The sequence below is a fragment of the Thermobia domestica genome, chromosome 17 (genome assembly GCF_964235325.1).
Source record: "Thermobia domestica chromosome 17, izTheDome1.hap1.1, whole genome shotgun sequence".
NCBI classification, from domain to species: domain Eukaryota; kingdom Metazoa; phylum Arthropoda; class Insecta; order Zygentoma; family Lepismatidae; genus Thermobia; species Thermobia domestica.
Window position 1 is genome coordinate 53,236,365 of NC_137470.1, and position 27,943 is coordinate 53,264,307.

At 37.2% G+C, this 27,943-nt stretch overlaps 1 protein-coding gene across 1 annotated transcript; it reads left to right on the forward strand.

Moving 5' to 3' along the window:
* Window positions 1-7,976: 7,976 nt before the first annotated feature.
* On the forward strand, window positions 7,977-9,865 carry LOC145674308 (uncharacterized). Its single transcript, XM_081744173.1, has 2 exons — window positions 7,977-9,418; window positions 9,518-9,865. Exon 1 carries the CDS (start codon window positions 7,991-7,993, stop codon window positions 9,134-9,136), a length of 1,146 nt encoding a protein of 381 aa, XP_081600299.1. The 5' UTR covers window positions 7,977-7,990; the 3' UTR covers window positions 9,137-9,418; window positions 9,518-9,865.
* Window positions 9,866-27,943: the final 18,078 nt, after the last annotated feature.

Here is a 27,943-nt window from a genome sequence, read left to right on the forward strand (position 1 = left end):
TATTCTCGTGTGTTTTCCCTGACCTATAAATTCCCGGGAAGGAATTTATTTCCAACTGTTTATTTTATTTTCCAAATTATTAGAACCAAATGACTAATTACTTTATTTTAATATATTATTATTTACTTCTAGGTTTTAAAGAATTTGGAGGTTAAAAATTTTAAAGTTTTTGACTGTACTTTATATAACTAATAATATGATTTTTTAAAGTTTCATTTGAATTTGCACTAAAAAGTAAGCTAATTGTTTATATTGGGTTGGAAGGGGGGGGGGCAAAAGCAGCAAAATGTATGATGATTTACGGAAGAAATGGGTTGATAGTGATGTTCAAGTAGTCATGAAAGTATCGAACACAATTTCTTAGGGCAGTAGGGGATTTGTACAAACCGTTAAAATAAGTGGAAGTGATTTATGTGAGAAAAGAAAGTGAATTGTTGGTAACGAAGATATAAAACAACGTGCCATGCGGGGCTGTATCCCGCCTTCACTCGCTAACGCTCGCTCTGCATTGCATTCTGAATTTAATGTTGGTAACGAAAATTATCTCGCCCATCTTAGCCACAAAGCAAAGGACGTTCTAGGTCCTACACAAAATACACAGGGTTGCAAGAACTACAAAGTTATAATGTACAAAAATAAAGGCCTATAGCCACCCTACTCCAGGCTCAAAAGGACCCATGCATTCATCATCCCTTTACTTAACATACAAAAGTTTGTGCTGCTAAATGTCATGGTATCAATACCACAAGACATAAACGAAATGGTTCAAATTTTTTTAAAAAAACTTTTGTTTCCAGGGTCGTGCACGTTCAGTAGCGGATCAGGAAACATGAAATCATCATCCCTATCATCCCTTTACTTACTATACAAAAATTTGTGCTGTAAAATATTGTGGTACCAATACCACAAGACATAAACGAAATGGTTCAAATTTACAAAAACTTTTTGGCCAGGGTAGTAGTAGTAGTCCCCCCCGTATGGCTCGCCGAGTCAGCAAAAATTTCTCGATTCTGATTGGCTGAGAGAGGTCACGTGACGTTAGGCCCCGCCCACGCGGGAAATTCAAATTTTTTAGGTCACGTGGTATGACGTCATGAGTCACCCCGCGGGGAAATCCCTCACTAATTTGTTCCCTTTTACGGGTAAGATGAGTGTTTATGATTGGTTGATAGCTGTCACGTGATTTTAGATCCTACGATATTTGAAATTCGTTCCCTTTTACGGGTAAGATGAGTGTTTATGATTGGCTGACAGAGGTCACGTGATCTTAGGCCCTGGGATTTTTAAAATTCGTTCCCTTTTACGGGTAAGATGAATCCTTTTGGTACCCCAATGCTGATTGGTTGATAGAGGTCACGTGATCTTAAGCCCTGTGACTTTTGAAATTCGTTCCCTTTTTTTACGAGTAAGATGAGTGTTTTGGTACCTCGATTCTGATTGGCCGACAGAGGTCACATGATCTTAGACCCGCCACACACCCCATGAGTGAAATATAGAGCGATATGTCGGTGATCACCCTAGACCTGTATTTTAGAATTTTGTTCCCTTTTATGGTTATCCTTAAAGTTCCCATGGAGGGTTCAACCTCCTCCTTAAATAACCCTTTTTTGGTATCATGATATTGTACTGAAGTTTACATTAAATATTATCGTTCTCTTTGACAGATAAGATGATTACCAGCTTTCTTACCTTGATGGAGATCCTGTCCTTGAATTAGTTGCCTATGTCTCTGGAAGTAACAATGGTGAAAGAGGGGTGTCGCTTGTAGATTTCTTATAACACATTGTTGTGAGTTTAAGCGATTTATTGCTCAGTAAGCGCTTCATTAATGGAAACAGTGTTGCCAGATTTTTCTTACCTAAACTGCTCCGATTCTTTTCGAAACGGTTCCGCAGAGTACAAGAAATTTTAAACTAAAAAATTTTTCGAACTAAAAAATTTCAAAACTAAAAAAATTTTAAACAAAAATTTTCAAACAAAAAATTTTGAAACAAAAAAGTTTCAAACAAAAAATTTTCGAACCCAAAAAAAAAATTTCGAACTAAAAAATTTTGAAACAAAAAAGTTTCAAACAAAAAATTTTCGTACCCAAAAAAAAATTTCGAACTAAAAAAATTGAAACAAAATTTTGTCGAACTAAAACATTTTTAAAAACAAAAGTTTCGAACTAAAGATGTAAATCAAACTTTTTATCGAACTAAACTTTTAAAATTTTCGAACTAGAAATTTAAACCAAGTTTAAGAAAAAATCCTAAGAAATGTTTTTTTCAGGAATCGAACTCAGGTCTTTCAAACCAAAGATGTGTATGCTAACCGCTTAAATGAATTCGGTTTTAATCGATCTTGGTGGGTTTCGAACCATGGTCCTTGAAAAGGATACACATATACTTTAAGAAAATAAATCTGACAGTGTAACGCTTCTCAAATCAAACTTTTTATCGAACTAAACTTTTAAAATTTTCGAACTAGAAATTGAAACCAAGTTTTAGAAAAATCCTAAGAAATGTTTCTCCAGGAATCGAACTCAGGTCTTTCAAACCAAAGATGTGTATCCTAACCGCTTAGCTATGAATGAATTCGGATTTAATTATGCTTGGTGGGTTTCGAACCATGGTCCTTGAAAAGGATACACACATACTTTAAGAAAATAAATCTGACAGTGTAACGTGGATTAAAATAAAATGCTGATAGACTTCTTTGTGTGACGACATAGAAGCACATATGATTGAAAATGCAAACGTCAGCGGATCGCATTACTTTAGTTTTACTACGAACGTGTCAGCATGATTCATGGAAAAAAAGCAAACATTGACATTCTCGTATGGAATATGAGGAAAATGAAATGTCGTCACAGTTACGACAAGTAGTGACATGATCCTGACAGAAAGCATTTTGGGATCAGAACTGTGATACTAGATGTTGTAACTATTGAGAAACTTGAATGACGTCACGATCGATTGTTACACATCGTTTTGGTTCGTGATTCATGACAAAAGCAGCGAGCGTTTTGATTGGTTCGTTGTGATGTCATTTTATAAATTTCCTCGTTTCTGATTGGCTGACGGTGACGTCGTTTTCACAGCGACCTAAATAAAAATCTAAATTTCATTTTTCAAATCCTACATCGCTCTCAACTATCGTGTGAGAAGGTCTGTTCTTGAAAAGTGTCTTCATTTAAGAAGCTTTACTACACCGACTTTTTGTTCATTGAATTTGAGGTAAGTTCAGTGAGATTTTATTTTTCACACAAGATTCGAAAATCATTTTTATTTTATATTTGTGGGCGGATCACGAATACACTGTTTTACTTTTAGTACGAAATATTTAGACTATGAAGAAATTAGTGGAATGGGAAAGTGGGAGTACGAATCAGGAACCCCCACACATTAAAAGTAAGCACGATAAATGATATGGTTTAGCGTCCCTTCAGCGAGCACCCGTCGGGAATTGAACCATGGCCAGAAAAATGTGTGCGCTTAGTTTTGAAAAGAATGCATTACAAAATTTCAGAAACTATGTCTGAGAATAATATGGTTCGATACCCTTTGAAAGCATTAGCGGCCCCTTCAGCTTAACGTGATATTCGAGCAATCACCCGAGATTGAACCAGGGCCAGAGGCGTGTACGTCAACCATTTAGCTTAGTTTTGAAAAGAATGTATGATAACGCATGAGAATATTAAATTTCAGAAAAGGCTTGACAGCGATCCGATGTGGGAAAGCAAACCCACCGAGGATTGAACCAGGGACTTCCACGTTAGAAGCATGTACGCTAACCGCTTAGCCACGAGTGCATGAATATGTGGTTAAAAGATTTACGCTATACAGATTTTGTTTTGACAATTACGTATGTATAACGTTAATGGTTGGTGAATATCTTCAACTTGCAAACGCATCATTTAAAGGTCGTTGTGAGTGGAAAAAAAAATGCTTACGAGTGCTTTATCACATCTCAGTACTGTTGAAACATTCATTCATGCATTCTTTTTATCACTATAGAATGGTAGGTCAGTTACATGCTGATGTAATGCTCTCGAGTTTGACAGCAATAAAACACTCATTTCAGTAACATAATTATTTAAAAAAAACTTTGATTTTTAGTACGCGTGCTTTCATAATGAGATTCTGAACGTCACCGCCAGGAATCAAACTCAGGACCTTTACATGAATTGCTTAGTTAAGAATTTATCATGAATGTTATGATTTCCCGAACTAAGCGGTTAGCATACGTACCTTTGGCGTGGGAGACCAGGGTTCGATTCCCGGCGGGGAGCTCATGTGGTTCGGATTCCACGTTAATCAGTAGGTCCACGTCTCATATAGCCTCGCTGCTGAAAGGGACGCTAAACTAAAAAATCAAAAAATCAACTCAAATTCACGCTGCTCAATTCCTTTTTTCCCATTACATATTTGTTTTACCGTACCTGTTTGTTTGTTTTCATTTTTAATCATGGTCCAATCGGGTTTTACTGTTCGCAATGAAATCACTCGTCATTATAGACGATTTATGTACGTTTATGTATTATGAGGTGTGCACGTCAACCATTTAGCTTAGTTTTGAAAAGAATGTATGATAACGCGTGAGAATATTAAATTACAGAAAAGGCTTGACATGCCCCGATGTGGAAAGCAAACCCACCGAGGCTTGAACCAGGACCTTCCACGTCCGAACCATGTACGCTAACCGCTTAGTCACAATAATAATAAAAAAAATACGCTATACAGATTTTGTTTCGACAATTACGTATGTGTATCGTTAATGTTCGATGAGTCTCTTCAACTTGCAAACGCATCATTTAAAGGTCGTTGTGAGTAGAAAAAATGCTTACGCGTACTTTGTCACATCTCAGCACTGATGAAACATTCATTCATTTCATGCATTCTTTTTATCACTATAGAATGGTAGGTCAGTTACATGCTGATGTAATGCTCTCGAGTTTGACAGCAATAAAACACTCATTTCAGTAACATAATTATTTTTTAAAAAACTTTGATTTCTAGTACATATGCTTTCATAATGAGATTCTGAACGTCACCGCCAGGAATCAAACTCAGGACCTTTACATGAATTGCTTAGTTAAGAATTTATCATGAATGTTATGATTTCCTGTTTATCAGGTGATTAAGATTTTTCTTTCTTCTTTTCTTTTGTAGTAAATTCACGCTGCTCAATTCCTTTTTTCCCATTACATATTTGTTTTACCGTACCTGTTTGTTTGTTTTCATTTTTAACCATGGCCGAATCGGGTTTTACTGTGCGCAATGAAATCACTCGTCATTATAGACGATTTAACATTGAGGGCAGAATGCTCGAAATTCAATTTAATGCACCGCCCGTAGGAACCGATATCATACAGTATGTACATAATAGTTTCCAAGCAATGCTGGACCATTTGTTAGCCAATGTCGACGATGAGGCGATGGTTGGTTTATCAGTAATATCACCACGCAATACCAATAAACCGTTTTGGGTGAGTTTTCGCCAAGCACGAAACTTGACACTGGAAACGATGTGGGCCTCGTTCGAAAGAGTTTTACAAAGTAACAATGCATTTCTCCTGCACGAACCATTCACCGTGCATTTTCATCGTGTGGATATTCCACGTGGCTATGGCGGTTTGCGGCAAGGAGTACTTCAAAACGAAGAATTATTACGTTGCAAGCGAGGGATTGTACGTGTAAGAAATCAAGATTCAAGGTGCCTGGCGTACGCCCTTGTTATTGCTATTGGCCTGAAAAAATACAAGAATGTAGACGTAAAACGACATAAGCAGTATAAAAATCAGAGAAAATGTGTTGTGGACGATGAAGTCGATGCGCTATGTGCAAATGCAGGAGTGAATTTGGATCATGGTTCCAGTGTAAATGAAATTCGACAATTCCAGGCATACCTCAAAGAATATAAAATTACTGTGTATACCAGTTTCACAGGCCATGATATCATGTACGAGGGGCCCAACGATGAAAATCGCACTCCCATAAATTTGATTTGTTTGGCTGGCCATTTTGACATCATTCAATCTTTAACTGCTTGTTTTGCAACCAAGTTCTACTGTGAGGCGTGCCATAAAAAGTATAGTAAACGCAATGAACATGTGAAAAATTGTCCTGTAACGTGCTCCAAATGTCTACAGAGACCTCTATGCGACAAGAACCAAACGCCGATATTATGCAACGACTGCAATCGTCAATTTTACGGCGAAGAATGTTTTAACAATCATCGTAATATTGTATATCATCATGGGGAACCTGTATGCAAAATGGTGAAGCAATGTACTAGATGTTACAGAGTATATTCTTTTGTGCATACCGGACAACGCCTTCATGATTGTAATGAGATCTTTTGCAATGTTTGTAAGAAGATTGTTCCAGGATCCCATCAATGTTTTATGCTTCCTGATCGACAATGCTTGAAACCTGGTGTTCCTTCACTCATGCACGCAAAGAAAGCCTTATTGATTTTCTATGATATAGAATCTATGCAAGACACGAATATTGGCGATAATACGTATGTACACATTCCAAATTTATTGGTTGCACAACAAGTATGTTATGCATGTGTTGAAAACAATAATATTCAGCAGTCTTGCAGTACGTGTGGTCAGCGCCAGCATATTTTCCAAGGAGAGGATCCAGTTTATAATTTTCTCCAGTACTTGCGGGAACGTCGTCCCAATATAAATAGGATTTTCTGTGTCGCGCACAACGCTAAGGGATACGATGGACATTTTATTTTAAAGGCTATGGTAGAACAATGCCAATGGAGACCTGACGTCATATTAAATGGGACCAAGATACTGAGTTTAACCTTGAATAATCTGACGTTCATTGACTCGTTGAACTTCCTACCTATGGCATTAAGTAAATTGTCAAAAGCGTTCAATTTACCCACAACCAAAGGCTACTTCCCGCATTTCTTCAACACCAAGGAGAATCAATCGTATATTGGACCACTTCCAGAAACAAAGTATTATGGTGCAGATGAAATGGCCGTCGAAGACAGAAACAAGTTCATGCAGTGGTACAACGATCATCGTAATGATACGTTTGATTTCCAGAAAGAAATTATCAAGTATTGTATTCAAGATGTCAATGTACTGCGACAAGCATGCGTTTCGTTTATGACGTCATTTGAAACAGAAACCAAAGTGAATCCCTTCTTGGAGACGATCACGATTGCCAGTGCTTCCAATTTAGTATTTCGCCGGAATTTCCTTAAACCCAACACCATTGGAATTCTACCGGCACATGGCTATCGATGGAGAAGTACCCAATCGATCGCTGCAATGCAATGGCTGGCCTACATTGAAAAAACCGAAGAAAAACAAATCTTACATGCGGCCCGACAAAAAGAAGTGTTTATTGCGGGATTCCATGTTGATGGCTACTACCAAGATCCTGAGACGTTAGAGGAGCACGTCTACGAGCATGCCGGCTGCTTTTATCAAGGGTGTAAAGTATGTTTTACTACAGGCCGTAATCAGCCCATCTACAGCAATCCAGAAGACACCATGGAATTCCGTTATGAACGAACGCAAAGAAAAAATGCAAGACTGCGTGAATTGGGGTACATTGTACATGAAATGTGGGAGTGCGAATTTCATCAGTTCTTAAAACAAAATCCTGCAATGGCGACGTATCTGAAGAATCACCCGTACATGAACCGCAGACCATTAAATCCAAGAGATAGTTTTTTTGGAGGAAGGACCAATTGCGTGAAATTGTACCACCAAGTCGACGAAAAAGCGGGGAAAGTAATAAAATATTTCGATATTGTCTCGCTTTATCCTTACATCAATAAGTGTGCTAAATACCCTGTAGGCCATCCACGAATTTATCTACAGGGTGATGAAAATATACCACCAATAAATAAAGTCAATGGTCTAATCAAAATGACGATATTACCAAGTCGCCATCTTTATCATGGTCTTTTGCCTTACCGATGCAACAAGAAACTACTCTTTCCACTGTGTGCTGCGTGTGCCGAAGAAATGAACCCAGACCCTACAGCAACGTGTACACACAACGATCAGGAGCGGTGCCTCACTGGAACATGGGTATCATATGAAATCCAGAAAGCAGTAGAATTAGGATATCAACCAGTGGAAATTTTTGAAATTTGGGATTATGACATTGAACAATATGATCCCATCACGAAAACAGGTGGCTTGTTCACGGAATATATCAATACATTTTTAAAATCAAAAATGGAAGCGTCTGGCTGGCCTAGTTCCTGTGTGACCGAAGAAGACAAATCAAAATTCATACAAACCGTCCTGGAGCGTGAAGGTATTGCATTGGATCCGTCCAAAATTGAAAATAATCCTGCACGAAGAAGTTTATCTAAGCTTTGTGTTAACTCATTATGGGGAAAGCTTTGCCAAAGATCAAACTTTAGCCAGACCACAATTATTGACCGGCCGGAAGAATTTTATGAAAAACTCACTTCCCCCGACATTAAACTCCATCAAATTGTACCCATCAATGATACGATGTTGTATGCGTTCTGGGAGTACAATGAACATGTGCCTGTTCAAAACCGAAACACCAATGTCGTGTTAGGTGCATTTACAACATGTCAGGCACGCCTGGAACTGTACAAGTACCTGGAAATGTTGCAGGAACGTGTTTTATATTTCGACACGGATTCTGTAATATTTACGGAGAAGCCCGGGGAGCCAACCATTGAACCTTCAACGTACTTGGGATGCTTATCGAATGAGATGGAGTCTTACGGACCACGAGCATACATCAAAACATTTGTCAGTGGAGGCCCAAAAAATTACAGCCTAGAAATATACAATCCGGATACCAACGTCACCAGTTACATATGCAAAATTAGAGGATTTACATTAAATTACAATGCAGGACAACAATTAAATTTCAATACGCTAAAAGAAATGATTACAAATCAATGCCGTGGACAAGTCACCATCACTATCCCCCATAAGATATGCAGGACCAAAGACCATACCATCGTCACACGCAAAGAAGAAAAAATGTACAGTATCCAGTACACAAAACGTCGATTTAAAGAATTCAATTCTTATGATACGGTTCCGTACGGGTACGTTAAAAAACAGAAGATGGAACTGGAAAAAGAAGATGAAGAAGAAAAAACTGTAAATACCCAATAAGGCCGCCATTTCTTTTTTCCTTTTCCTTTTCTTCTTTCCCTTCCTTAACCACAAAGCAGCAACACCAAGAAGAAGAAAATGAAGTACCCACAAGAGTTCATAAATCATCAACATCACCATCAGTGGAAGAAATGCAGTCATCTCGTACCGAAGGAGGAACCTTGACCATAAAGCAGCAACACCAAGAAAAATGCAGTACCCAGAAAAAGTTCGTAAACATCCATCAGTGGATGAAATGTACCCGAGGAGGAAGATGAGCCTAAACAGATCCATCATTTACGAGTAAGTTTTATTTCTCTCTCATCAATATTGACTCATTTTTATTGTTTCAGAAAAAAGAAATTCTTAAAGTAATCCGTCGTTTCTTCTTTTTCTTTACAGGATACGTCTACAACATTCGAAGATGATGACACGTCCAACATATTCATTAAACTAGATCCTGTATTTATTATGTTAATAAACTTGTATGAGAAGAGCACATACCTTTCGTTAAAATACAACAAGTTGAAAAAAAATATGTTTTATTATTTCTTGAAACCCTGAACACTTGTTTTCAAATAAATGGTAATCTTGAAAATTTAAGGTGGAAAATATATCCAAGATTTGGTTTACATGATTTTGTTCGAAAAAATAATTAAAGAATTTTTTAGTGTCCAAAATTTGGTTTTTAATTTAGTTCGAAAAAAATTTGGATTTGAAAACTTTCAAATGTGGTTTACAACTTTAGTACGAAACTTGTTTTTAAAAATTGGTTCGAAATTTTTTGTTTAAATTTTTAGTTCGAAAAATTTTGATTTGAAAATTTAGTTCGAAAGTTTTTAGTTTAAAATATTTTTCGAAAAATTTTTAATTTTTTTAGTTCGAATTTTTTTTTGGTTCGAAAATTTTTTAAATTCCTTTTAGTTCGAAAATTTTTTGATTTGAAAATTTAGTTCGAAAGTTTTTAGTTTAAATTTTTTAGTTCGAATTTTTTTGAAATTTTTGTTTCAAAATTTTTTAGTTCGAAATTTTTTTTGTTTGAAAATTTTTGTTTAAAATTTTTTTTAGTTACAAATTTTTTTTAGTTCGAAAAAATTTTTAGTTTAAAATTTCTTGCACTCTGCGGAACCGTTTCGAAAAGAATCGGAGCAGTTTAGGTAAGAAAAATCTGGCAACACTGTTTCCATAATTGAAGCGCTTACTGAGCGTTTAAAAAATCGCTTAAACTCACAACAATGTGTTATAAGAAATCTACAAGCGACAACCCTCTTTCACCATTGTTACTTCCAGAGACATAGGCTACTAATTCAAGGACAGGATCTCCATCAAGGTAAGAAAGCTGGTAATCATCTTATCTGCCAAAGAGAACGATAATATTTAATGTAAACTTCAGTACAATATCATGATACCAAAAAAAGGGTTATTTAAGGATGGGGTTGAACCCTTCATGTGAACTTTACGCATAACCATAAAAAGGGAACTAAATTCTAAAATCCAGGTCTAGGGTGGATCGTCGTCATAGCACTCTGAATGTCTAGCATTGGGGGCGGGGGTGTAAGATTATGCGATTTCTATCAACCAATCAACATCGCGGTACCAAAGCAATCATCTTACCTGTAAAATGGAAACAAATGAATGAGGGGTTTTCCCACGTATTCTGTTCACCGTGTGGCGGGTCTAAGATCATGTGACCTCTGTCGACCAATCAGAATCGAGGTACCAAAGCACTCATCTTACTCGTAAAAAGGGAACAAATTTCAAAAGTCACAGGGGCTTAAGATCACGTGACCTCTATCAACCAATCAAATTCAAGGTACCAAACCACTCATCTTACCCATAAAAGGGAACGAATTTTAAAAAATCCCTGGGCCTAAGATCACGTGACCTCTGTATGCCAATCATAAACACTCATCTTACCCGTAAAAGGGAACGAATTTCAAATATCGTAGGGTGTAAAATCACGTGACAGCTATCAACCAATCATAAACACACATCTTACCCGTAAAAGGGAACAAATTAGTGAGGGATTTCCCCGCGGGTCATCATACCACGTGACCTGGAAAATTTGAATTTCCCGCGTGGGCGGGGCCTAACGTCACGTGACCTCTCTCAGCCAATCAGAATCGAGGAATTTTTGCTGACTCGGCGAGCCATACGGGGGGGACTACTACTGTAGTGCACGTTCACTAGCGGGTCAGGACCCATGCGATCATCATCCCTTTACTTACTATACAAAAATTTGTGCTGTAAAATTTCGTGGATTAATACCACAAGATATAAACGAAATGGTTCAAATTTACAAAAATTTTTGTGGCCTGGGTCGTGCACGTTCACTAGCGTTTCAGGACCCATGCAATCATCATCCTTATCATCCCTTTACTTACTATACAAAAATTTGTGCTGCAAAATGTCGTAGTATCAATACCACAAGACATAAACGAAATGGTTCAAATTTACAAAAAACTTTTTGGCCAGGGTCGTGCATGTTCACTAGCGGGTCAGGACCCATGCAATCATCATCCGTATCATCCCTTTACTTACTATACAAAAATTTGTGCTGTAAAATTTCGTGGATCAATACCACAAGACATAAACTAAATGGTTCAAATTTACAAAAACTTTTGTAGCCAGGGTCGTGCACGTTTACTAGCGGGTCAGGACCCATGCGATCATCATCCCTATCATCCCTTTACTTACTATACAAAAATTTGTGCTGCAAAATGTCGTGGTATGAATACCACAAGACATAAACGAAATGGTTCAAATTTACGAAAAATTTTGTGCCCAGGGTCGTGCACGTGCACTAGCGGGTCAGGACTCATGCGACCGTCATCCCTATCATCCCTTTACTTACTATACAAAAATTTGTACTGTAAAATATCGTGGTATTAATACCACAAGACATAAACGAAATGGTTCAAATTTACAAAAACTTTTGTGGCCAGGGTCGTGCACGTTCACTATCGTGTCATAACCCATGAGATCATCACCCCATTACTTACTATACAAAAATTTGTGCTGTTAAATGCCGAGGTATACATTTTCTCGGTGATCCAACATAAAATTTCAAAACGGCGGCCATTTTTCAAAACATCAGGTATCCACGCTACAGGGTGTAATTTTCGGAGCTCTCAGTTAATACTTTTAGAGTAGAAGCATAAGAGGTTCTGAATTTGCTGCATAGATTTTCTCGGCGATCCAATTGAAAGTTTCAAAATGGTGGCATTTTTTTAAAACAGCAGTGAATATAAAATTATTGCAAGTTATGACAATGACAATCTTCAAATATAAAGTACATTTACTCCTAAAACATTGAAATATTTCGAAAAGACACAATTAAACCCGAAAATACCCGAAAAAAGCACATGGGTCCAGTAGCGTTGTTTCTTTTAAAGCCCCGGTTTCTTCAAACCCCGATACAATCCCTGTAATTACTATACTTGACGTGGTATTGGAAGAGAAATTACATTGGAGCACATAGTAAATGAGTAAGAAATAATATGTTAATATAAAATATAGCCCAGACAGCATGCTTGCTTGCTGCAAGCTTGCCTGTTGCTTTTATTTGATTTTATTTCGCTTTGGCTTATACACAAAAGCTTATTTCTGTTTAGCGCAAGCTGTAGTGCGGGCAACCCATGCTTCACTTGCGAGACGCTTTTCTTTAGATTGAAGTAAAAAGCCAGCGGGCGTTCGATTTTCAGTTGTTCTCAAAAACCACGTGAAGCTGATCTCTTAACTTTCGGCGACAAGATAGTGTTCGCGTTGTTAGCGTCTTTTTAGCATTCACCTTGAATAAAGGACACACTTATTTTTCTTTTTAAGTGTGCCGTAGTACTTAAGTCCCACGTACTGTACATATAATGTAACTCTTTATTTCCTTATATTTCGTAACCATGAGGCGTAACGAATTATAGTATTTATGTATAAAGCATAAATGTGAACATAGATGGCAGAAGGTTTGAGCCTACTTATTTCGCGAAATAATATAGAATTGTTGCAGATATTTTAATATAAACTTAAAATTTAACTTAGAATATAAACTTCATATGAACGTTGTGCTTAAAATGTAAACATTTTTCTACGTTTGTATATAAAAATGTAGAAATTTCAAGTACTCACGGCTAACATAATAAGATTTTGGATATTACTAAGAACCAACGGCCCGTTAAGCTTTCAGCCTAGAGTCGCCCCTAGGCAGACGTTAACTGTATTCGTTTACTTAACACCTTCCTAGTGTTGTGACGTGTCTGCACCTCATGTCATCTATCATGCTCATAACATATTTTCCTCTCCGAATAAATAGAATTTTAACGCTTTTTTTCTTCACTTTGCTTCACTCATTGTTTTGCTCTTTCCATCACCATGCATCTTTTCAACATTGTCCGTCAAAACCTTCTTATACCCTGCTTACAATATGTGTTAATTTATTTGTACCGAAATATAATATTTGTATTGTATTTGTAATATGTATATGTTCCCAAATTCCTTCCACTACCGATGTCATAATGATTATGATCGCAAAGATCATAATGTCCATGTTATTTTGTTTTAATAAATAAATAAACAACTGTATATAACGAACATTATAACCCAGTATTCTAGCCTCCCTTAGACCATCCACAAATAACCCATGCAACAAACTTTTCCTTTAACTTTCCATCCCTGAAAGAGGGCGTACCCCTCTTAGAGGTAGCTAGCTTTCAAGCTAGCATTAAAAAACACGTTAAACTTAACATCATTCTGAATCAAGGAGATGTCACCATCCTATAGCTCATTTTTTGGGATTTGAAAGAAACATTGAGAAAATAGATTTCTTCTGAGCTTTATTAACCAACCCTCGTATAGTTCCAAATGTTCTAGAAATCCCTCTGTCATCGCTTTGGTATGTCTTTTCCTTTGTGTTGGTAAGCCAGGTTAAGATTTTGTGACCAAATATGGACATACGTCGCAGAGACAATGATTTCCTTTGTGAACGCTCGCTGAGTCCGGAACAACGGGAAAGTTGCAAGAACATTCCACTCGTTGTCATCGCCCATCGTTGATTTGATTATTTAAAATGTCCGCACTTCTTCAGCCAAAGAGTGTGAACTTGTTATCATACGTCATCACCGGGGCGCTCCAGCCCCGAGAACATGTACACAATTGCGAACTGAATAAAGCATTCAGTCTGCAGCGAACAGTTTGAGGGAGTCCACACACTCCCAGTTCTCGCGCATAGCGCGTCCTCTCCCAAGAGCAGCGTACCTTGCTGCTTAGAATGTAACTTGTGCGTTTTTACGTTGTATTTTGTTCATTACGAACAGGTTTGCACTGGTGAATCAGTTTAACAGATCATTAATTAGTGTTGGAAGCTGAATGTAATAGTTTTTTATTTACGAGAAAGTTGTAATACGACTAATCAATCGGAGTTGTCCTTTACTATCATGAATGTAAGCTGAGTTTCAAAACACGATTCGGCCGAGATTACGAAGTTAACATCATACCCATAGTACCACTTGGGACACTCACTGAAGAAAGAACAATCGGGACTCAAACCTAGGACTTCAGCCCCTAAAACAGCGCATGCACTCGGATACAGGACATCGAGGGAGCAACTCATCAGGCTAGCCGAAGAAACACGTGAGTTACTTATTATTCAAGCCTCACCACCGCCGCGTCATTAATACTGAATTGTTAATTATATATATATACATTTGAAACGTAAATGCATGTAATGCTTGTGTTTATATAGTAATATTACATTCTTTCTACCCAAAAGTAATTTTGTCATTTGTTGTATATTTAATATTTAACTCTTTTATGTGTGTGTAGCTTAACAGATATTTCACGTTGTCTACATTTGCTTCTGCCGTGTTCCCAGTCACCGCAAGTTGGAATTGTAGGCATGGGCAGTGATCATCATCGTCGTAGTACAACTGGGAACTAAGATTGAGAAAAGGGGGATATATGAGAAATAAAAGTCACTCCGAACCACGACGTATATATCGATCACACCCGAAATGGTGACCGTGACAGGACCTACTTCAATCTTCGGGATAAAATTGCATTTAATTATTTTAACGTTCATTTCTTAAAATATGACAACACTAAGAACTTGAATCACGTAGTCACAGGTAGCTAACTTGGTGCAGAATCATGCGTAGATTGTTTTAACTCGTGAAAAGAAGAGAGGAAAAGGAAAGCAAATAATATATAGTGTTTGAAAACAGAAAGTAAATATAATTATTACAGAAATATCATTAGCATAATTTGTTTCGTGCGAAATTAAAACATCTTGCTTGTTCGCGAATTTTTGTTCCGTTAACTTTTACAGTACGTATAAACGAAAGCACTGAACAGCTGATCATAGATACACACACACATACACACACTCATAGTCACATATGCACCTTTAAAGAGTAAGGAATGAAAAAAACATGCCTTGTGTAAGATATTTGTTTATGTTTGTGTAATTTTCTATTGAAACATTTCATTAAGTGAAAACTCAAAGCAAGTTTTGTGCAATTGAAATTTCATTGTTTATAGAAAAGTTTTTGTTCATATATCGTTATTGAATTCAAGTGTTTATTTTTGCATGTTTCGTATTGTGATATAGTTTTAAGTTAAATAAACATGGAGAGTAGTATTACATTAGAACAAATTCAAGCATTATTAGAGAAACAGTCTGAGAAATTAGAGCAAAAATTAGAAAGTAATAGTGAACGTTTAGAACATAAAATTGATAGTAATAACGAGCGAATAGATGAATTAAGAAATGAATGCACGAACAATAAGTTAGAGCTAGAAAATAAGTTTGATTTCAAATTCGACCAATTGAGTACTGATATTACAACCACCAACAATTCGATTACAGAGGTTCGCGTTACGTTAGCTAACTTAACCAAAATCGTCGAGATGGACAACGCGGAACATAAGAAAAGTATTAAGTCAATTAAGGATGAATGTCTAATAAAAATATGAAATTTTAAGCGTCAATTAAATATCTTTCTTTTTTCTTAAATATATATTAAACGTCACAAGCCAAAAAGGAATTTTGAAGTTTGTGTATATAATTGACAAATCACACACTAGCTGAGGCCCAATCGGACGCTACCCCGATTTCGTCACTGTAATTTAGAAAGAAAGTAGTGACGCTTCTATGGGTTGGATTACATTCTTCAACCTTTAACTCTTCTTAACTTGTAGAACAGTTATCTCTAAACTCAATTAAAATTCAAACTTTTTTAACATCATGGCAGATACCCATTAACTTTACATAACGAATGCCATATGTGAATACACTCGTAAACAAATTTATTAACTTCAATATTATTTTCAATTACTTTCAAGATCATACTAAGTAATATTTAATTTTCAATGTTCCGACGCCTAACTGATTTTATATTACAAATTCAATATACTTTTCCACATGCTTAACGACAAAGTCAGATGAAAAGATTCATTAACTCAGGAACACACTTTTTTTTCAAAATCCAAATTTCATAATTATTATGATATTCATAAGTATTCCTCTAATTGAATTTTCAAATCTCTCTAATTGCCTAACATTTCTCTAAATGCATGATGGTATGGGGACAGCTAAACGTTTATACAAACATAAAGGTGAATGAATAAAAACTCGAAAGAAAATGGAATAGTAGAATTTTATTAATGACCTTTGGTTCCCAAAACTGGAAGCATCTGAAAAGAAATAAGACATACAGAACATAAACATCCTAACAAAAATTCAATTCAGAAGTTCTGTATCCAAAACGGGATAACCATAGTTTCCAAAAGTGGTGGTGCAATTTTAAAATTTCCAAAACCCGAGATCGCGATCTAAATTGATTACCTATTTAAGGTTTCCAATACTGTCCTTCCTCTGTTTTTTTCACATTCATCTCTCATCTCCAAAAACTGCAAAGAAAGGATAAAACATGATATTTAAATGAACGTACCTGATTATAAATGGATACTAATGGTTCCTCTGGCTGGACGTGTCGGTGACGGTGTGCACACACTTGAAGCTGAAAAACAAATTCCTAACCTTCGAAATTCGGTGGGGAAATTATTAAACTAAAAGAAATAACAATCTTTATGTTTCTATTGTTGTCTCTAAAGAAGAAAGGTAGGACTCCTTACTTTTCAATTCCACTTACATTTTTTTAATTGAATTTTCAACGCCATAATTGGAGTCCGTTGGAGTAGTTGGGCATAATAACCTTAAGACATTCGCTGGTCCATTCAGGTGAGCGCATACAATAATCAGTGACATACAAGTCACGTGTTTTGTATAGGAAATAATTTATCTTATGTATATTTTCCAATCGCACAGAACGTTGTTTAAGCTGTGTCTCATTACTGTCTTCACTCATTGGTTCTTGATGGTTATGAATTTCACACTCAGGTTGTAACAAAGGTAAGGGATCATCGATTGTCTCAAGTCGATGGGGAAGGTTCTGCAATTTACCAATTTCATCTTCAGGCAAGTGTTTCTTGGCCAAGAATAACCAAGCATTATACGTTTGCGGTGTAGGCGTCCAGATCTTGACCCTATCCATAGATTGATATCCTATACTTTCACCACTCAAAGGGTCCCGTAACTCAACTGCCCTGCCATTACTAGACACACTAGTACATATATATGGCCCACGGAAAAGTTCAAAAAAATTTGCGATTTGTTTCTTTATAAGGCTGCTCACATTATACTGCCGCACAAATACAAAATCTCCAACGCGCACTAGGTGTCTGTGTGCTTGAGTTTCATTCCATTTCTTATTCCTCCTTTTGATTTTTTCAGTTCTTTTCATATTGGCCAAAACTAATTTATTGCTCCAATTTATCCCATCCTCGTTAGACACATCTTCCTTAACATTAATACCAAAATGCAAAAATATTGGACGTGAAGAGTCAATGTTTAGGTGTAAACTAGCTGGTGAAACTCCTATATTTTGTGAAATAGAATAATTATACAAAAGTACAGCCTGTGTCAAATTCTCAGCCCACTCCGTATGTGACTGTGAACATAAAGTTCTTAATGTTTGAACCAGTTCTTTATTCACTCTCTCTACCAAAGAACTTTAAGCATGATAGACAGTACAATACTTGATGACCATATTGTATTTTTTCATAGCTTGAATGAAACATTTAGAATGAAAAACTGGCGCATTATCTGATAAAATAAAACGAGGCAGTCCAAGCATAGGAAAATAATATTCTTCAAAACACCTAACAATCGCTTTGGCTGTGGAACTCCTCAAGGCGAATGCAGTACAATATCGTGTATACAAATCCATAATGACAAGAGCAAAACGCTTCTGTGATTTTCCAATAGGGTATGCTCCTAACATATCAATGGAGATACAATCTCGCGGCCTTCGTGATGGAATGGTACTTAACAACTTAGTTGGTGGATGTTGATCCGGTTTCATTCGAGCACATGTAATGCAATCTCTCACGAAGGTTTTGACTGAAGTTCTTAATCCTTTCCAATGAAATGCTTCGGAAATGAATGCGATGGTCCTATCGGTGCCTGGATGGCCTACATCGGAATGGTACGCGGTAAGTATGTTGTGCACCAAAACTGGCGGTATACAAATTTTCCACTTATTAGGATGATGAAAATCTCGAACGAGCAGAATATCATTTTCCATTTTATAGTTTTGCTTCCATAATCTACTATTTCGAAATTCAATTTCGTCCACCGTTCCTTCTAAAACACGTATAACGTTTCTATAGTCTGGACATTCTCTTTGAAGATCTGCTAATCGCTGAGGAGAAATATTAAGAACTTCATCTTGTAATACTTGGAACGAATGCACCTTAAGCAATCTGTGTTCATGCGATGGGAATAGTCTGCTAAGGGCGTCACAAAATTTATTAGTCTCTCTCTTTACAAATTCTATGTCATGTTGGAATTCGCTGATTTCTGCACTCCAACGCGAAAGACTATTGTTCCAAGATTTTACACGTTTAAAAAATAAAAGAGCATGGTGGTCAGTGACAATAATAATTCGTCTTCCTAACAACATGGGTCTCCATTTTCTCAAAGCGTATATGACTGCAAGGCATTCAAGTTCCGAAATCGAGTACCGACGTTCGCATGGGGTCATGGTACGGCTAATACACTGAATAATTCGTGGTTTACCATCTTGTTCTTGCCATAATTTACACCCTAATCCGACGTTCGAAGCATCTACCTGGACGTAAAAAGGTTTTGTAAAGTCAGGATGTGACAGTAAAATATTTGCACAAATATCGTCTTTAATTTGATTAAAAGCTCTCTCACATTTTTCAGTCCACTGCCATTTTTTACCCTTCTTTTCCAGCGCATACAACGGAACGGCTTTAGTAGCATAATCCGGTACGAAAGTTTGACACCAATTAAATAATCCTAACGCAGATTGCAAACTTTTAATGTTTGTGGGTACTGGCAATTCCCTGACTGCTTTTATGGTCCTTTCGTCTTTCTTTATTCCTTCGGGACTGATAATGTACCCCAAAAATGATACTTCTGGTGTGCAAAACAAGCACTTATCAATATTCAACGTTATATTATACTGTTTGAACTTGGCAAAAATCTGATCTAACAACTGTAAATGATCCTGGAAACTGTCATTTGTGATCAAATTATCATCTATGTATCGAATGATCTTGCTGTGTAACTCCGGGCCTAATACATGAGACATCATAGCGTTTAAAGCTTGCCCACCATTCCTATACCCAAAAGGTACTCGCTGATATTGATAGCACTGTCCCTCAAAATTGAATGCTGTATATGGTTGAGATTTTGGATGTAGAGGACAATGATGGTACGAAGAATTTAAATCCAAGACGCTAGTAAAAGGTTTACCCTGTAATTTGGCTAACAAATCTTCTATTCGTTCTGGTTTGACTTGCCTTAAAACTGAATGTTCATTAACAGCCCTCAAATCAATGCATAATCTTTGTTTATTGTTCTTTTTCGGAACGACTAGGATGGAGTTGCTATGAATAGATTGACTGTTAGTGATTATTCCCAGTTGCAAACCCTTTTTAATCTCTCCTCGTACAATCGGTAAATGCTTGTATGCAATGGGATACTGTTTGCGAACAAAGGGCTCATTAGTGTCAATCTCCATTTCATATTGAAAACCTTTACATTTGCCGGGATAATTCGTGAAGATTTCTCTATATCGAAACAACAAATCCAAAAGTTGTTCCTTTTGATGAGGGGCCTAATGTACTAGCACGATCAACAGCAGTTTTCAATTGTTGTGATGTTGCTACCCGTCTAAGAATAGTTTCTTCCTGACCACAGTTAATATTACTTACACAGGGTTGTCTTACGCTGACATCTTCTTCGTCAGCTGATCCAACACAAGACTCGCTGTCATCGTCACGACCTGGTGGTTCAATGGGCAGGAGGGAGACAACCACCCTAATGTTATCATATTCTAATGAAATGTTACCTTGACTAAGATTGATGATACTTTGCAATTGTTCTAATGCATTCAAACCCATTATAAATTTCTCATATCGTTTATAGTGTTTAATTCCTTGAAAAAAGTTAACTCCATCCAGGCCGAGACTCGAACACCGGACCCTTAGAACGACAGTCAGACGCTGTAACCACTTACCTACACACGCTATGCCAACTCCGTGCGTTTATAAACCAGCCATTACCCACGCTGTAATCAAACGTCTTAAATCAGCCAATGTCGGGAGTTACCCCATTTACACTTGAAGTTTGAATTTTAGTTACGGCCTTTAGCCATCTACGGCAACAGGCCCCTTGTTTTCATTAAACGCATTTGTTCTGTAGATTAAAATCAAGAATAACTTAATCTATACTCTTACTTTCTGTTGTATATATATATATATATATATATATATATATATATATATATATATATATATAGCGAGAGAGAGAGAGAGAGAGGTATATAAAATCAGATTAATGGGGGTTAAATGAGTGATTTCGTAACCGCGAAATAGGTCTTCAAGACGGTGATCGCACCACTACTGACATCTGGTAGCCGTGTTTCGTAACACAGACATTAGAAATAAAGCTTCGAAACAATTAGTTGCACGTTGTGCCGTGGATAAGTCGGTAAGGTGACTGCATGTTGAGTAGGCAACTCGAGTTCGAGTCTCGAACACACCAATTACTTTTTCCTTCAAAATATTTTTCTATATTTTTATATATGTTATTAATAATTGCTTTCTTGCAATTTTGTAAATTATCTTAAATTAGTGAAGATTCAGTAAAGTCAAGAAGGTTAAAATACATATATATGATAGTTTTATCCGTATGTACAGTCCAGAGATGGAGAGGGCCGGGGGGCCGCGGGTCAACAGAACGTGACCCACTGTAACCTCCCACCCACCAGGACCCACTCTAACTTAACAACGTATTACGACCCACAGACTCATTCTGCTTAGTGCATTGTAGACAGCTTCTGAACACTGGTGAACTTGTCTACTTTCAAGGCTTCCTTTTTCTTTTCATTTGTTTCCATTGACAAAAGAACTTCAGGAAATTTTAGATATTGATATTTGCAATTGTAATAATAGCAATAGGACTTATTTGAGATGCAGCCTGTGATTTCGTGGAGGAGCTAACTACTGGGAAAAATGTTTCAATCATGTGTAATATATGAATTATTATATAAAAAATTGAATGTGACTATGTGTGCATGATCATCATATCCAAATTGCAAAGTCAAATGAAATGATTTTTGGTATATACTTAGGCCTCAATCTCAACTAGGAAGATATCATACATGTATCGGTATCATTATATTACATATTCTAAGAGGATCCGAATTTTTGCGAAAATTTTACTATCTCGCAAGCCGTTCAAGTTGGAGAGCTGATATTCAGTATATTAATTCTTTATCTAATATAAATAAAATAAAGAGTGTGTTGGTCTGTCTGTCTTCCTGTCTGTCTGTGTGCAGCCTGGCAACCAGACGAGTGGACCGAGAGGTACCAAATTTTGGTCAGGGGTACCTAGCCCAGGCCCAAGATCAAGACGAAGCCGTTTTTTCAAATTTCGAACCAGGGGAATCTTAGGGGGGCTTTTACCGGAACCGGCTTGGGAACCAGACAAATAGACCGAGAGTTACCAAATTTTAGTCACAAATACCTTGGTCCACGCTCCAGATCAAAGTTAAAAGTTTTTCTCAAAATTCGAACCAGGGGGTCTCAGGGGGGCGTTTATCGGGACATGTAAAAGTAGTAGAAAATTTCCGATATTAATGTCGAATTCATAGTTCTCGCGGTCGCTGAAATCAATAATGAAGCTCCTCTCGCAATAAACTTCCAAATTCACGCTATTCGGCTCCTTGCCAGGGGTCACCGGGGGAGGGGGCGGAAATATCGAAACATATAAAAGTAATCCAAAATGACCAATATTAGTGTCAAATACATAGTTTTCGCGGTCGCTAAGGTCAATGGTGACACTTTTATTAGCGATGACTTGCAAATTCATCTACCATTGTATGCGGACCGAGGGTCACATGTGTGTGGGGGGGCGGTTACCAAGATGTAAAAATAATCCAAAATGACAGATATGTATCAAATCAATAGTTTTCGCTGTCGCTGAGCTCAATGGTGACACTTTCATTAGCGATGACTTGCAAATTCAGGTGAAATTGTATGCGGGCCCTGGTCACATGTGGGGGGAGATTACCGAGCCATGTAACAATTATCTAAAATGACCGACATAAGGGTCAAATCCATAGTTTTCATGGTCGCTGAAATCAATGGTGGGTGGGCGGTTAAAAAGATGTAAAAATAATCCAAAATGACAGATATGTATCAAATCCATAGTTTTCGCGGTCGCTAAGATCAATGGTGACACTTTTATTAGCGATGACTTGCAAATTCATCTACCATTGTATGCGGACCGAGGGTCACATTTGTGTGGGGGGGGGGCGGTTACCAAGATGTAAAAATAATCCAAAATAACAGATATGTATCAAATCCATAGCTTTCGTGGTCGCTGAGCTCAATGGTGAAACTCCTAGCGCATTCACCCCATTCGGCTAAGGGCCGGAAATCACGGGGGTGGGGCGACACCGAGACACATAAAAGTAATCCAAAATGACCGATATTAGTGTCAAATCCATAGTTTTCATGGTCGCTGAAATCAATGGTGACATTTCCATTAGCGATTACTCAAAATCAGCTATCATTATATGCGGTCCAGGGTCACCGGGGGATACCGAAGCATGTAAAAATAATCCAAAATGACCTATATTAGTGTCAAATCCTTAGTTTTCACGGTCGCTGAGATGAATGGTGATTCTTCCAGAGGCGTTGACTTCTAAATACAACTCCCATAAGCTGAGGACAAGAGACGTTCTTTTTAAATTTCCAACAGGGGTGTCTCAGGGCGTGTTTACAGTGATATGTAAAAGTAGTAGAAAATTACCGATATTTTATCGTTTCGTTGTTCAGTATGTTTACATAGATATTTTATCTGACCCTTGCGAAAAGTTCGTATTTCAGCTAGTTATTAATAAATGCAAGTTACGAATTATTAATAATATACAGGGATAAAATTTTTAAAGCTGAAGCCCGAAAGGCAAGAAGAAATGAACCGAAGTGATTGAAATTGTGAACAGAGATTGCAGACGTAAAATGAGGGTACGGGTTTCGTATTTTCACAAAGAAAAACGGTTGGGTGGAGCACGGACCCCTCCAAACCTTTGACCACGAAATATGAAAAGTGTTAGTAACACTAGGTCAAATGTGTAAAGGACATGAAGAATTGCAGGAAAACTTTACGTGTTGACAATACGCAAAAAATAAACGAATACTGGTTTTTATTTTCTGCGGAAAAACGGTTTTAGAGGGCAAAACTATCACAGAAAATTTTGAAAGTTTACGCCCGAAAGGCAAGAAGAAGTGAACCGAAGTGAATGAAATTATGCACAGATATTTTACACACAAAATAAGGGATACGAATTTCGTATTTTCCTGGAAAAAAAGATGGTTGGTTGGGGCACGGAGCCCTCCAAACATTTGATCACGAAAACATTGTAAGCGTTAAAGGTGCCTCCCGAGATATTATAAAATACTATATATACTGTTTGTGCTTAGTGTTGATCTTCCAAATTTGAAAAATCGGATGGATACACTTGTGAAACACGAAAGGTCTTATTTTACATATCCAATATCTACACACAATTTATTTCGCTTGTGTCCACTCCTTCCGCCACCAGACGCCTCGGTCCACCCAAATTTTTTTCTTTGCAGGAAAATACGAAACACGTATTCCTTCATCTTACCTCTACAATATTTTAGCACAGTTTCATTCACTACGGTCCACTTGTTTTTGCCTTTTCGGTGTCAATTTTCCAAATTTTGTGTGGGGGCCTTTTCCCCTTTACCGTTTCTCCACAGAAAATAAAAAAAGCATTAGTTTTCTTTCGCATATTGTCACTACACAAAATTTCGTTGCAATTCTTCATGTTCTGTAGGCACTTCTGACATACTGTTATTAGAACTTTTGATATTTCGTGATCAAAAATTTGGAGGGGTCTGTGGCCCACCTAACCGTTTTTCCAGGAAAATACGAAACCCGTATTCCCTCATTTTATGTCTACCAAATATGTGCACAATTTCATTCACTTCGGTCCACTTGTTATTGCCTTTCGGGCGTCAACTCTTAAAATTTTGGGTCTGGTTTATCGCCCCCTGAAACAACTTTACCACAGAAAATAAAAATACACGTATTAGTTTATTTTATGTGTAGTATCTACCTACCAAATTTTATCAAAATCGGAGTGTTACACTTGTGAAGTGTTACTCGTCAGTCATTGTAAAACTATTTTCCTTGTTTTTCCATCAATAAGAAATTGCCTGACAGTTAAAGGGTCGAAATGGATGAATCGAGTTGCGGGATGACACTTAGTGCGACTGATAGAGGATATGGAAATATGTATATGTGCAAAGTTATAATTGCTGAACGCCATAAGAAACGGAGGAGGGTCAAAATTGATGGAAGGAGGGCTATGCTATGTTATTGAAATACCCAAATAAACTATTGAATCATGAAAATAGTGAAATATAGACAATGCAAACGGTGATAGTTTCTCATATTGACAGAAGAAAAATGGGCAGAGTAGACCGCGAAACCTCTGGCGGCACCTTTAAATCCGCCATTTTGAAATATGTGACAATTTTGGATATGGAAAGGTAGTGATGTGATATATCAGTTAGGGCCAGCATGTTCTCAAAAGTCAATTATGAACTTTAGTGATCGGTATCTGTACTTAGTTGTTAGATTTAGGATAATCTTCATAGTTATTTACGAAAATCTAGGAGACTGATACTCGTATGTTGAAAGTTTGTACTATCAGGAAAGCACATGTAAGTTGTACATGTCTAAAGCCAAGAAAACTAACCTCGAAATTTGATATCCAAGTTGTATATTATTATATTTCACTGTCGAATATCAAATTTCACTGTTAGTTTTCTTGGTTTGTAGATATGACTTATTTTTTGTCCATAATACGACTAATAATGCTAAAAGACTCACAAATCAAATTTAGTCCGCACCTTTAGCATTTCTTACAATCAACTTTCAATTGTAGTTCTTAGCCTTTCAAAATTATGAGCCTCATAGACTCCTTCTTTCTTAGAAATATTAGTATCAATAATATAACCTATTGAAAAATTATCTTAACGGTAACCCACCGACAAACTGTAAGCAACCCCTGTAAAATGAAATGAAGTATTTCATTTTAACGAACCACGATTATGCTCTTTAGGCTAAGGGAGACAATGTTTAAGGCAAGTGAATGTTGATGGAAGATATGATGGAATGAGAATGTGGAAGGAAATTAAAGTATCACGAGAAAACCCACACACGATACGATGGTGTCCACCACACAGGTTCTTGGCTGAGGATCGAACCAGAGGCCCCACGTACCAGAAACAAGTGTTTACCACTGAGTCACCGTGTCCTCCCCCAATCCCTAAGAGACGCGGGCATCCAGTTAAGAATAACTGACATAAAAAAACGTACTTACTATTTTCTCACAAAGAAAACTCCACGAATCCCACATTCTGACCGTTTGTACTTCTTGTATGTTGGTTTATCACAAACATTATTTAGTATATCGATACATCTGTCAGAATAATAGTGTTTCCTCCAAAGTAGGGGCAGGTTACTTAGTGATAGAGCGCTTACTTCTGGTGCGGGATGGACCTCGTTCGATCCCAGACTTAAAGTTTGTAGTGGATACCATCGTATCCGTGAGATTTCTCGGAATTATCCTGTTTTCTCCTACATTCTCATTTCACGAATTATTTCCCAAAAATTAGCTTCCATCCATTACCTCTCTTTATTATTGGATGGGATTTCAGTTTAGCATCCCTTGGGTAGCAAAATTACATGAGATATGGAGCTACGGATTAACGTGAGATCCGAAATGCTTGCGCTCCCGCCGCGAATCGGAGCCGGGTCTCCTATGCGAAAGTCGCAGACGCTACCCAATATCCATGCGTGATCTCTCTGTCTTCATTAGCCTAGAAGGCATAACATTTAAACTTTATGGACTTCATATAATTTCAGTTCTTCCTCGATAGCGAATTCTATACTGAGACAAAGTAGGTCAATCAAATGTGTCCATCTTTCCTTTTTTATAATTTTAATGATGTTCTTGTAACTTTGACCGTGTTCTAAGATTCCTGTTAGTTGAAATATCGTATTTAATTGTAGTTAACTTGCCTCGGTCAACGTTTCATAAAATATCCCCATAATTCTTCAATTTCTTTGAGGTGACCTTTGTGCTGCTCCTGTACCATATCGAGTTGTGCATTAATGGAAGCCATGGCTAAAAATAATATACAGTACATTTCCTTTCCCCCGATTTCGATCCGACATTTTGTTCTCGAGTTACCACTGTTTTCGGCATGTTGCAACTGGTTTTTGGCTGGTCATAGCGCCAAAAGGAAGCATTTGTGCACCCAGGTAGTCCTATCATGGTGTCAGGAATCAGCTCCCAAACGTTGTCAGTGTTGTTTTGAAACACGCTCTATATATCTATCCTGTTTCTGATTAGCTTCTCTTTGCCAATCAATTTCCAGTATTCCCAAAACAAACCAAAAGTGAACTAAATTCACTAAATCGCCTACCCCGTATGCTTTTTTCTTGTATAGTACTTATATATTTATATTGTAGTTGACAGAGATTGTCAATATTGATTGAAATATCTGGTTAAAATGCTAGTAGAGGAATTCCCTCTTCAGTACAGAAATTCCCTCCTTGCATCCTACCGCAATTTTAGGCGAGATGGGATTCAGTAAGATGGGAATTCCCATCTCGCCTAAAATGATAGGCACTCTTATCTTGGAGATATAAGTGGCTGATAAATCATTAGGCTAAGTGGGATTAGGCTAGATGGGGTGGATTCATCTGAAAATGTAGGGGGACGGTAGGTAGCGGCATGACGTCACGCCGTACCCCATGCCTATCTTTGTCCATTGTAAATGCTTAGGAAGTGAGGGGTCGCCATACCCAGTTTTTCGGAGGTGGGGATAGGGTCCCCCATGTTCCCACGCACTTTTTCCCCTGCTGCTAAGTATTAATTGCTGTGAGGACTAACAAAAAATATTATGTGATAATAATAATAATAATAATAATAATACTGAATGGTAAATATATTTTTCAACTTTTATTACAATTGCTGTCTGTTCCCGTGAATCTGGTTATATGGTTTTTGTAAGGAATAAAGAGGCTTCAAACAACAATATGATTTGTATAAAAGAAATGAAGCCTTATCAGTAGTATTACAAACTCACAACTGACCTTGTCTGTGTTTTTAAAACACAATGTTACGAGGCACAGTA

Coding starts and splice junctions, on each gene's coding strand:
- LOC145674308 (XM_081744173.1), top strand. CDS start 7,991: ATGAACCCAGACCCTACAGCAACGTGTACACACAACGATCAGGAGCGG.